Below are 12,781 nucleotides of genomic sequence, written 5' to 3'. Positions count from 1 at the left end.
CCCTTTCCCAAAAGCATCAGTAGATAAAGCCTCAGATTGGCCCCAGGCACCAACTTCTGGAGAAACTTTTCAGGAGCAGGGAGAGGCTGATGAGCCCAAGCCCTGGCCTGTCCCAGTGTCCTCTGAGAACAAGGGCAGGGCTCCAGAAACACAGTTCCAAGCACATATATGCACTTGGAAAATAAGACTCCTAGCATGAACTCAACACCATGATTGAATCCAAATCCATCAGACTCACCACTGCAAAAAGTACAGGACTGCAAAAGCGTGCATGCACACACATGCACACACATGTATACGTGTATACACACAGACACACACCAATAGGTGAGGGTTAGGGTGTCACCCGCCAATAAAAGTGAGGTGCACAGTTTGTCTCCCTTGCCCTTACATCTTTGGTACACCTGGAGGTAAGTCTCAGACAAGCCAAGTGACACAGAGGTGTGAATGACTGAGGATGATATCCACTGTGACCCACGTCTTCCAGCTGCATTATCTATCACCCAGGAGAAAAACAGACCAGAACATGAGATTGCAGGCAAGCGAGAAAAACCAAAAGGGGCTGCGAGACGAGGACACACTTCCAAAAATATTAAGTCAGGAAGGGGACGACGTACTTGGGTGTTGGCTTAGCTCAGAACTCGACACGGAGGTCGGCGGGCAGTACCTAGACTCACAGAGGTGTCCTCGCACCCCTGCCCTCAGCAACTAGGACAATCTTCTTTCCTAACTTGGAGAGGCCTCAGCCACAGCCACAGCTCCAAGACCAAGCTTGCTCGTCCAGTAAAATCATCTCTGACAACTCACCCACTTTCCACACCCACAGAGGCCAGGCTGTCCCTCGCCACCTGCGTCCACACACACACACACACACACACGTATGCACGCACACGTACAAACTGCCTGGACTGCTTTGACCGGAGGACACAGAGCCCTGAGGGGTAAGGGCAGGGGAAGCTGGCCTGAGTCCGGCACAGTCGCGCACACAGGCCGCGCAGACACTCACTCCTCAGGGATGCCGGACTCCTCAGGGATGCCGGACTCCTCAGGGATGCCGGACCCTGGGGCGGGGCGTCTCGAGGCCCCGCCCAGTTTACGTCACCCCCGCGGGTGTGGGCGGGGCCAGCGGCGGGAGGTTTCAGTCTCAGTTGTTCCGAGCAGCGGCCGGAGGCGAGCAGGCGGGCTCTGGCTCCCGGCGATGCGGCGCGCTCAGGATGCTGCGGCGCCTGGTAGTGCTGCTGGCGGCGCTTCTCAGCCTTCTCAGCCCGCGCCTCGGCTTGGGCGCGCACGGTAAGGCTCCGGGACCCGTCCCTGCCCTCTCCGCGCCCGCCCCGACTTGGTCCTCGCCCCTCCATTAAAGTTCTTCTTGCTGTGGAGAACCCTTCTAGCAGGCCCTCTGGAGAGAGTGTCGCCTGTTACCTCCCCCGTCCCGGCTGAGGGTTACCTTACTCTGGCAACACAGAGTCTCAGTGTCACCTGTTGTGGAAGTGGAAGAGCCTGAGATTGACGGAGGGGAAGGATAGAGAAGGTGTGTGCAGGGCCAATAACCCCCTTTCCCCGCTGGTAACACCCCCCACCCCATGAATTTAGCCCTAGCTTTTTTGCTGTTAGGGTTCAAATAAAGTATCCTCTTGCCCCCGTGGGGAGTGATTTTGATCTTCGAATTCTCCTCTCCCTTAACCCCCTAATTAACCCCTTTATGCCTTTCTCCCATCTCACCTCCCTCTCCACTGATTACCCCCATCTGACCTCCCTGCCCTGGTCTTTATCCCCCAGCTCACTCCCCCTGCCACCTGCCTGCCTCCTCCCTTAGCTCAGACCCCTAACCCAGCAGCACCCCTGGAAAGTTTCTGCAACTGAGAAGCATAAACCGGGAAAGAGAATAAAAGGGCTTTAGGGTTAGAGGGACCAAGAGTAGAAACAAGGAGAGCAGGGACCGAAACCACTTCTACGTGACCTGATACCAAAATACAGAGTAAAACATGCAGTCAGCTGTTCACATGACTGAGAGCTCACTCAGGCACGGGCAACCCAAACACCACAAAGGCTGACTGCGTTTTTTTACTTGTTTTGAAATCGAGACACAGACTTGAGGATCAAAGACAGTTTGTGAAAGAAACCAAGAGACAGGAACGGGCGTATTTTCTAAGTGAGAATGACAGAGTCAGGACAAAAAAAAAAAAGGAGCCTAATTAGATGATATTAAGTTAGAGAACAAGGGGAGTGGGAGCAGAGTTGCTGCCCCAGGAGAGACCCTATGGGATCAAGAAGGAGAGAGGTGGAAGCCACCAGCCATTGACCTTGCACACACTTCATTTCACTTGATTGGCATGACTCTTAAAGTTTGTGTGTTTATTGCATTCCTAGAAACAAGGGACTCGGTTCACTGGTGTGCTAGCTCTTTGTGATGTCCTAAGCCCAGTCTGTCTGTCCTCACCCAGCTAGAGGTCGGGCATCTGGCTATAGGCAGTGCCCTTTTAGAAGCTAGGGAATAGGGCAGGCACTCAGCATGGGATGTCCTATGAAAAGAAACAGACAGATGTCAACAAGCAGTCTGTCTGGGTACCCAGACAACCCCAAAGAGGGGCTTGGGCTGGAGCCGGGGCTGGGGTCAGGTTGGAGACCAGGTGTGACTGTGGGGGGCTGATCTGGGATGGGGCTGGGACAGGGGTTGGACAGATCCAAAGCCTTGCTTATCTGAAAGCCTATTGCCCGATGCCATAGTCCATCCCCCAGCCTTTTTGCCTGAGATACGTCAGACCCACCTTGGCCCTTCTCAGGCTTTTGATCACAGACAGCACAGGGCAGTGATATAAGGATTCAACATTAGCTCTGGAATCAGACAGAGCTGGATTCAAGTCCATTGCCTGGGGCAAGTCACTTAGGCTTTCTGAGCCTCCCTTTCTTTCTTGGTAAAACTGGGGTTTTCAGTGCCTACCATGCAGGACTGTTGTGATAACTGAATGGAATTACATGTAAAGGACTTAGCAGGGATGCTGAGTTCCTAGGAAAGTACCCAGTAAATGATAGCTGTTCTATCACTTGCCTTCCTCTTCATTCCCTCCTCATCTTGGAGGGAGTGGGGTTGGGGCAGGGGAGCCTCGCCGAGCTCTGATACTGACACTCTTCTCCTTAGGGACAGAATTGCCCAGCCCTCCCTCTGTGTGGTTTGAAGCAGAATTTTTCTTCCACACCCTCCACTGGATGCCCATCTCAAATCAGTCCAATAATACCTACTATGAAGTAGCACTCCAGAGGTAAGGAAAGGAAGGATAGAGGAAGGAGGGAGGTGGTGAGAGGCTGGACCGTTACCCCTGCTGCCCACCACGACACATACATCCATCAGCTAACAAGAACTGATTGAGACTGCTGAGCAGTGCACTGGGGGTGCTGGAGTGAGAAGGCCACAGTAGTAGCTTTGCCCTCAAAGCTTTCCCATCTAACCAGAAGAGCAGGAAAAGCCTCCACCATGTAGTTGGGGAGTGCAGCTGGGATAAGGGAGAGACTAGGCTGTGTTGCAGGGAGTACCAAGTTTTCTGGAAGAGTTGGGACTTGAGCTATTTCCATTCTCATCTAGTAGTCTCGTAGACCGCAGAAAAATCAGTACAGGGTCCCAGAACCAAAGGAGATCCCCTTGAAATTAGATGTCCTCAACTAGAGGAAATACCCTGAGTGCTGCACCAGTTTCTCCCACGGTGGGAACTCTCTCTTCTGGCTTCTTGCTTCCCTCATAAAAGAGGTAGGTTTGAACCCAGGTTCCTCTATCAGCACCTACCCTGCTATCTCCTTAGGTATGGAATAGAGCGCTGGAATATCATCCCCAACTGTAGCCAGGTCCTGGCGCTGTCCTGTGATCTCACCATGGTGACCCTGGACCTGTACCACAGCAATGGTTACCGGGCCAAAGTCCGAGCAGTGGACGGCAGCCGGCACTCCAACTGGACCTTTACAAATACCCGATTCTCTGTGGACGAAGGTACTTTTCCTCCCCTAGACCTAGCACATGGCTTTCGGAGTCCCTTCCAGCCAGAACCTCTAGTCTAGAGCTTTTCTCTCTATCCCGGTAGCCCGCCATGCCGGCCAGGCTTCTTGGTCCATGAACTAGTTGCCTGAACGGGCCTGAGGCAGGAGTTTGTGCAAAGTTAGGTGAAAATGGCCAGAGTCATTTGAGATTTAAAAGGGAACTGGAGTTGTTTATACTATAGAAGGGAGGTCTTGGGGTGGGTCTGGGCAGCTGAGTCATGAGGCCAGACCCGTGAACTTGTAGGGTTTGGGGAGAGGAAGCAAATCTGTAAACAAGGGCAGCAAGCAGTGGGCAAAATTTGGATGAGATGCTACCCCTTTTAGGGGTGAAATGCCAGGGCTTATCCCTTTGAAACAGAGGTGCCAGTGAAGAAAAGCGAGGAATCTCTCTCTGGAGGGGCTAGAGAAAACGCTGAGCCCTGAACTCAGTGGGATTCTTCCATTCCACAAATTGGGACTGAGCATGTTCTGTGCACACGGTAAGCTTGCTTGGCAGGATTCAGAGTTAGAACGCAGGGTCTCGGAGGTCATTGGCTCCCAAATGCCTGCCCACAGGCCAGAGCTCAGCGGCTTTTTATTTGTGGTTTTAATTTGCATTTCTTGATGATGGTTAGTAGTTTTTCATGTATCAGTTGGCCATTTTTATGTCTTCTTTTGAGAAGTGTCTATTCAAGTCCTGTGCTCATTTTTGATAGGGTTATTTATTTCCTTATTAAGGAGTTTGAGTTCCTTGTACACATTAGATACTAGACCCTTATCTGATGTATGATATACACATTAGATACTAGACCATTATCTGATGTATGATATACAATATTTTCTCCTAACCCATGGGTTTTGTCCTCGCTCTATTAACTGTTTCCTTTGCTGAGCAGAAGCCTTTTAGTTTGGTGCAATCCTGTTTTTGCTTTAGTTGCCTATGCTTTGGGGTCATCTCCAAGAAATCTTTGTCCAGACCAATGTCATGCAGCTTTTCCCCTGTTTTCTTCTAATGATTTATAGTTTGGGGTCTTATATTGAAGTCTCTAATCCATTTTGAGTTAATTTTTATATAAAGTATGAAATAAGGTTCCCTTTTCATTCTTTTCCACGTGGGTAATTTTTGAAGAGACTGTCCGTTCCCCATGTGTGTTCTTGGCAATTTTCTTGATCTTGAATTGACTGTAGGCATGTGGGTTAATTTCTAGGCTCTATCCTATTCCATTGGTCAATGCATTTGTTCTTTAGGGCATCTATTTTTAAACGTGCTCCACAAGAAGTCCTTACGTTCTGCTGGGTAGGGAAATCTGTGGTCTAGATTTTAGAGTAGATGTGGCTTACCCCTGGAGCCAAGACCTGGGCTAGATACCCAGTACGCCCTCCCTTCCGCCAAGGCCTCATGGTTTTGTCTCTTTCTCCTACTCAGTGACTCTGACAGTTGGCGGAGTGAAACTAGAAATGTACGATGATTTCATCCACGGGACCATCGAGCTCCCCAGGCCCAAGATAGCCCCCAAAGGCGACACGTATGAAAGCATCTTCCCTCACTTCCGCGAGTATGAGATTGCTATTCGCAAGGGGGCAGGAAAGAATAAGGTATGTGGTTCCCCAAGGCCACAGGGTCAGGGCTTCCCTGTCCCCTGGGTTGGAAGCACCTTTTGTATGCCACCAAGGAACTTAGCTGCAGAGTAGTGGGGTGGGGGGGGGTAAGGGGGGTAGCTGAAATGACCACAAAGCTGTGCCCCTGTGAGAATGGGTGGAAGGAGCTAGCTACTATGTGCTGGGCACCACCTGAGATACTTTATAACCATTGCTTCTGATCGCTTGGTGGTGGACATTTTATTTCATTTTATAGATGAGGAAATGAGGCTCTGAGAGCCTGTAACTTACCCGAAGGCACCCCTGTTAGTGGGAGAGCTGCAATCTATAAAATCCATCCCCTTTCCTCTCCACTACAGTTGAGTCCAGCCCCTTCTGGAAAGATCTTCAGCGTCTATAAGACACTCCCTTTTCTCTTTTAATAGAGAAATCAATAGAACAGCAAGAGCATTAACTTTAAAAAGCAACAACAAAGCCAATTATGGTGATCACAGAGATCTTGGGCTGCACTAGTAATCTCAGAGTTTGTTGTCTTAGATAAAGAACAGTGAAGGGGCTCGGCGGGGATCGCGTCTCGAGGCCCCGGCAGCTCTTAGCTTCTGTGTGCTGTGAAATAAGAGGATTTTGTTTATTGCTGTTAATTGTGACTGTTTTCATTTTAGTTCACATACAAGAAAGTAAAACACGAAAACTTTAGCCTTCCAACCTCTGGAGAAGTGGGAAAGTTCTGTGTCATGGTGAAACCATCTGTCAGCTCCCGAACTAACAGAGGGATGTGGTCGGAAGAGGAATGCATCGTCCTCAGCGAGCAGTGTGAGTTTATCAGGGCTGCTGAGTTGACTGGGCCTGGAGCAATCCAAAGAGCATCTGTTCATGGCTACTGGTGCCAGGCACTGTATTAGGCACTGCCCCACATCACTCACCATCCTCACATAACCGATGAGAGAGGTTCTGTTGTACCCATTTTGGAGATGAGAGAACTGAGGTTTAGCACAAATAGCTTTCTGAGATTGTGCAGATAGGACTTGGTGGAAGAACTGGGTCTCCTGATTGTCAGGTCTTTCCACTTGAGTACAGGTGAACACGAGTATGTTTCCCAGGAGCCAACATCTCCCAGGCCACCCTCAGGCCAGGCATCAACTGTGCTAATCCCATCGTCCAGTCCTTGGCTGTTCTGCCTCAGAGCCAGGGGGAGAAGGGGCTTCTCCTTATGCACCCCACAGAGGAAGCAGAACTGAGCTGACTTCTCGCCTGAGCTGCTAAAGTCAGCAAAAACTGCCCAGGCTCTCAGCCAGCTGGAAGGCGGGGGATGGGAGAGGATATAGAGGCTGTGGCACTGCCCACAAGGACTTTGCAGCCTGGCTGGGGAGGTACAGTATGCACAGAGGAAGCCATGACAACCCAAGATAGCCTCTGTCAAGTGCACAATGAATCATGCCAACAATAAGTGCTCTGGGAGTGTCCAGCCCAGTGTGGGCAGGGTCCAGCAAAGACAGAAGTGACTCTTTATGGAGCTACAGTAGATTTCAGTTGTGGTGGACACTCAGCAGCTCACTGTCATTTAAGTCTCAATGGAGAGAAAGGGACTGTGTGGTAGGTGGCTGTTCAGTCACTGATGTCAGATATAGTTCTGTTGAAATCTTAGCTTTCTCACTTAATGAGGCATAGGACCTTGGGCAAGTTACTCACCTTCTCTGTGTACAGGATCCTAATCTGTAAAACTGGGGGACAGTGGTACATTTTTACCTCCTAAGTTGGTTGTAAAGATCTGATGATATAAGTACTTAGTACACAATGAGGACTATGAACTTCACAACCATCTTATGAGGTAGGGACTGTAATTTTCCCCATTTTCTGGATCATGTCTATGAGCCTCAGTTTATTTAAGTAATTGGTCCACATCCCACAGCTAGTAAATGGTGACCTGGGATTTGAACCCAGGTCTGGCTGTCCCCCAAAGCCTCTCTTCTTCTCTGCTGAACCGTCCTGTCTCGTTCATTACTCTTTTTGCTGCCATGTGAGTATATGCAGAGAGCTGGAAATAGTGCATCTAGTGAGGGCCTTCTTCAGGGCATGGGTTGGAAGGCCAGACGGAGATGTGCAAAAACCTAAACATATCTAGGGCGATAGCCTAGAGGTTGCTGAAGGATCTCTGGGGACTGTCCCTCCATGTCCCGTGTGCCAGGCCACAAACACATCCCTCTGTCCTACAGATTTTACCGTGACCAACCTCTGTATCTTCTCTGCCCTCGTCCTGCTGCTCTGCGGAGCCCTGGCCTACTGCCTGGCCCTCCAGCTGTATGTGCGGCGCCGGGGGAAGCTGCCCTCTGTCCTGGTAAGTCTCCTATCCTTCCTAGCCACATTAGAGCTCCCAGGAAAGCAGGGAGCTCCTTTCCTACCAGTCTATTCCCTCCACTTGCTTCCATGCTCAGCCCCGACATTATCAGGAGGTACCTTTGTCAAGTACTGTAGGGACAGAAGGAAGAAGAGAACACCAAGCCCAGTCCTGAGAACATCATCTTCTAGTAGCCCAGATAAGACACGTGCTAAGTAACCACAACCCTCAGTGACCACAAGTCATTTTGTTAGTATCTATTTATAGTTGGCCACGGACAGGCCCAGGCATGGTACCTCTGAGGCAGGTGCTGTTAGCATCCTCATTTTATCAGTGAGGCAGAGCTGGGATTTGAACCCATGAAGTCTGGCTCTAGAGTCGACGTCATTAATCACGAAGGGATGTGATAGTAATAGGGACTTAACCAATAAGAGTTGCATTTGAGTCATCCTCATACCAAAGAAATGAGGGAAGATGTGTAATAGTGAGTCAGTAAGTCAATCAACGAACCTTATGAGTGCCTACCGTATGCTAGCTCAGTTTAAGCTGCGGCAGAATAGTAAACTAGACAATTCCTGCCCTCAAGAAGTTGATGTTGTTTTGAGAGTGGGGAGTGAGTGAGTGTGGTAAGGGTGAAGAAAACAAATAATAATTTCGGGAACTAAGTAGTAGGAAGAAGTAAACAAAGTTAATGTGGAAAGTGGCTGGAGCACTGCGTTGGCCAGGCCAGTCATGAAGGCCTCTCTGAAGAAGTGACATCCGAGCTGAGACCCCAACAGTAAGGACACAGCCGTACAAAGAGCTAAGAGCACTCCAAGCAGAAGGAGTAACGTGCAAACAAGCTGAGCCAGCACTGTGCTTGCTGTGTCCTGGGGCAGAAAGCACACAGTGTGACCAGGGCAGAGGTTAAATGACTTCTCTGAGCTCCTTAGCAATTAATGGGAAGCAGATCCCATATTGCAGCAGGTCACAACTCAGGGAATGGGGAAATTAGCTTGGTGTCTCACTCCCAGAATTTTAAAAAATGAAATGGGTAGAATGAAACAGAATCAAATAGAATAAGCAGGCAATATGACATGGCCCACAGGTCCTAATGAAATATTTCATGAAACTGATTATTTATATATGAGTTACATGTATAGGTTGTTGTGTGACGTTTATTTCTTACTTTGGGTCATAATCAAAAAGTCTGAAATGTGCCCCTAGATGGGACTAGCCTGTTCTCAGGTTTGGAAAGCACTGTGGATGGAGCCGCCTGAGAGCTTTCACCTTTCCCAGCAGGTTCCCATTTTGCCTGTCGTTCCTCCTGGGCTCCAAGCTTTTTATGTATCTGTTCTAAGCCATGCTGAGAATTGCATTAGAAAGAAAACTTTATTCTAAAATAAAACAAACAAACAAAAACCCAGTATAAATTGCAGGGTAGTGCAGGCTCTGCAGGCCTCCTATACCAGTTCTCTTCCTGGACTCAGGGCCTCACCGGGCAGCACTGGGTGGCTTCCCACAGGTGACTCCCACCTCTCTCACTCTGCTCTCTCCTCCCCAGGTCTTTAAGAAGCCCAGGCCCTTCATCCTGGTCAGCATGCCTCCCTGCCCAGAGACCCAAGACATCATCCACCCCCTCGACGAGGAGGCCTTCCCAAAGGTGTCCCCAGAGCTGAAGAACTGGGACCTCCATGGCAGCACAGACAGTGGCTTTGACAGTACCAAGCCATCCCTGCAGACTGAAGATCCCCACTTCCTCCTCCCTGTGCCCGAGGCTGGTGGGACCGTAGGAGAGGGAAAGACAGAGCTGGAAGACAGCAGCAGCAGCAACAGCACAGACAGTGGGATCTGCCTGCAGGAGCCCAACCTGAGCCCTGGCATGGGGCCCGCCTGGGAGCAGCAGGTGGAGGGTGATGGCAGAGGCCAGGATGACAGTGGCATTGGCCTAGTCCAAAACTCTGAGGGGCAAGCTGGGGACACACAGGGTAGCTTAGCCTTGAGCCGTGTCAGTCCCCCATCACCTGAGGTGCCGGAAGAAGACCCAGCCTCAGTGGCATTCCAGGGCTACGTGAAGCAGACCAGATGCACTGAGAGGACAACCAGAGCAGGCTGCCTGGAGGAAGAGTCCTCCTTGACAGATGGCCCCAAATTCAGGACATGCCTGGATGATGAGGCAGGCTGGCCTCCACCAGTCCTGGCCAAGGGCTATTTGAAACAGGATCCCCGGGGAATGACTCCGGCTCCCTCAGGGGCCCCAATTGGACAATGGGACCAGCCACCTGAGGAATGGCCACTCCTGGGCTTGACTACGGCAGTGAATTTGCAACTTACTGGAGCTGGACACATGATCTTGCCACTCTGGACTTTGGCAGGGACCCAAGACACCATCCACTCTCTCGACGAGACATCAACTCCGACCTGGTCCTCCTGCCATTGATCTCCAACCTGCACTCAAGTGACTTCAGCTAAATAGCTGCTTTGATTTAAGCCATGCCTGCACCCCTGCCTGCACCAGAACGAGGGCCCCTAGGGATCCCTCAGAAGTAGAGCCTAAGGCAGTCTGGCACATTCCTGCAAGCCCACCTGGGCCAGCCCTTGCTGACCCTATAGGGCTAGCCAGCGTGCCTGGGTCAGGAAGAGGCCATCTCACAGAACTACACAGAGAGTCTGGGTGGCATCGGCCTGTTCTGCTGACTGGGACCCTGTAGTCTGGCAATGCTGAGATAGGACAGGCAGAGACCTCCCCCCTCCTCTGGACTCTTTCGTGTGTTGGAAAGGATGATTTGCTCAAGGAAACAAGAGGGTTTTCTGGAGTTGTGAGGCCATCAGGCTAAAGTCAGCTCAGGCCTCTGCCCTTAGGCCTGCCAAGCCTCAGGGCCTCCAGCAGGAGGGAGAGCTGAAAGGCTGGAAGCCTCTGGGCCTTGCTTCAGGCCTCATTTCTGGGGAGAGTAAAGGAGAAGGCCGAGGCTGAGTTTGATGGTCACGTGGAAAAGCTCCCTACTGGCAGGCCTCTCAAGTAGGGAACTTGTCACCCAGTCTTAAGGTATATCTTCCCCGCACAGTCAGCCAGCCTATCAGCACATCAGTATGGAGATGGAGCCACAGGGGGATGCAGGGAGCTAAGACCCTGAACGGGGCTTCCAGCTCAGAACCCGTTCCTCTGGTGGGATATTTCTGGTGTCCACCTGCAGACATGTCTCTCCCTCTCCCAAACAGGGAAGCATCCCCCTGTGGCACTTGCCACCAACCCCCTCACATCCCCACCCTGCCACCCCATCATCTTTCTGACAGTTCCAAGAAACCATGGTAAGTTTCTCTTGGTCAAAACTCAGCCCTTCATCCAGCCCAGGTCAGCCTCAGAGAGTCAGGGTTGGGACCTGCACTTGTGTTTGCTGCTAACGTCCAACTGTGTACCCAGAGGACAGGGCCCTGGGCCGGGGTCACTGCTCCATCAGTGTTCAGCATGACCTTTCATCCTCTACATGTGAAATGAGGACTTCACTTTTAGGGGGTCTTCCATGCTGAATGTTAGCCAAGCTGGCATCTAGGGTGACATTGCTGACCCTGCCCCACTCTAGACTGGGAGGAAGTGGACGCCAGAAGCCATCTGCCCAGAGCCAGCTTCTTTCTCATGCTGACAGATGACAGATCTAGCAGGAAGCTGTGACATTATGCTGAGAGAGTACCAGTGCCTGGGCCAGTAAGCGGGCAGGTATGGGCCCTGCTTCCTCACAGTCCATTTGGAGTCTGTCTTCAAGTAAAGGCAGTTCAGTGTGCACAGGCACTGGGGCTGGGAGGGGCCCCGGCCTGTGGATGCCCTCCAGAGCCATCGCTCGGCCCTGTGTTTCTCTGTCTTCTGCAGACAGACATCCTGGCCCAGGGAATCCAGCCATGCCCCCTCCCATTCTGCCAAGACACCCTTTGCTAGCAGTCGATAACTGAACTCCCCCTGAAAACAGGCTCAAGGTAGCATTCTTCAGGGGTTCCGTGAAGCCTTTATTTATTTATTTTGTACATTTATTTATTGAAGAGGTAGCATAGTACAGTGAAAGAACTGTGCATATTTCGGGAGCCCTAGAGTTCTCGTTCTGACTCTGCTGTTTCTAGCTGTGTGACCTTGGGCAAGTCACTTTTCCTCCTTGAGCCTCAGTTTCCTCATCTGGAAAATAATGACTGAGTCGTCTAATTCTTAGGGATGTGAGGTTCTACCAAGGAAATGGTTGTGAGTATGCCTTGAACAGAAAGCTCTGTAAATAAGTGATGTATGATTTTCATTCTAATAAATTGTCAAAACTGCAGGAATCTTGTGAAGCTGGTCAGGTTTCTGATGATACAGGGGCTGGTGGTTGTTTGTAACTGGGGATGATAATGAGAAGTGTGATGATGCTTTAAGGAGACAGGACTCAGGACTCAGGTTCAAGTCCACTTTCATGCTAAGATGTATTGTCTGTGACCTTGGTCAAATTACTTACCCTGTCAAAATTTTCATTTCCCCATCTGTAACATGGACTTGACAACAACTCATGAGGGTGCTGAGAGGTTTAGATGAGATTATGTATGAAAAGAGTTTAACACAGTGCCAGGTGTGTGGCATTTCATGCATAAATAGCTGTTGGCTGTTAAGGTTACAAAGGGAAATGGACAACTTTTCTTGGAAATGGGTGAAAACGAAAGAGATGAGTATGCAGGGCTGGGCACCATGGTGCACGTCTGCAGTCCCAGCTACTTGGGAGGCTGGGGCAGGAGGATTGCTTGACACCAGGAGTTGAGGTTACAGTGAGCTATGATTGCACCACTGCACTCTAGTCTGAGTGACAAAGCAAGACAGTCTCTAAAAAAAACGAAGAGCCCTGATGCAGAAGA

The 12,781-nt window shown here is 50.5% G+C and overlaps 1 protein-coding gene across 1 annotated transcript; it reads left to right on the top strand.

Moving 5' to 3' along the window:
- The first annotated feature begins 1,193 nt into the window (after positions 1-1,193).
- IL10RA (interleukin 10 receptor subunit alpha) lies at positions 1,194-12,314 on the top strand. Its single transcript, XM_012809560.2, is given in 8 exon segments — positions 1,194-1,290; positions 3,137-3,257; positions 3,792-3,976; positions 5,429-5,598; positions 6,264-6,414; positions 7,815-7,936; positions 9,480-10,245; positions 10,248-12,314. Coding segments are annotated over 8 exon segments (1,731 nt in total). The 5' UTR covers positions 1,194-1,214; the 3' UTR covers positions 10,388-12,314.
- The last annotated feature ends 467 nt before the right edge of the window (positions 12,315-12,781 follow it).

The sequence above is a fragment of the Otolemur garnettii genome, unplaced genomic scaffold (genome assembly GCF_000181295.1).
Source record: "Otolemur garnettii isolate 467f Iridium unplaced genomic scaffold, OtoGar3 scaffold00108, whole genome shotgun sequence".
Taxonomy (NCBI): Eukaryota; Metazoa; Chordata; class Mammalia; order Primates; family Galagidae; genus Otolemur; species Otolemur garnettii.
The sequence above is the reverse complement of the archived record's forward strand: the minus strand, read 5'-3'. Positions and strand labels throughout refer to the sequence as shown.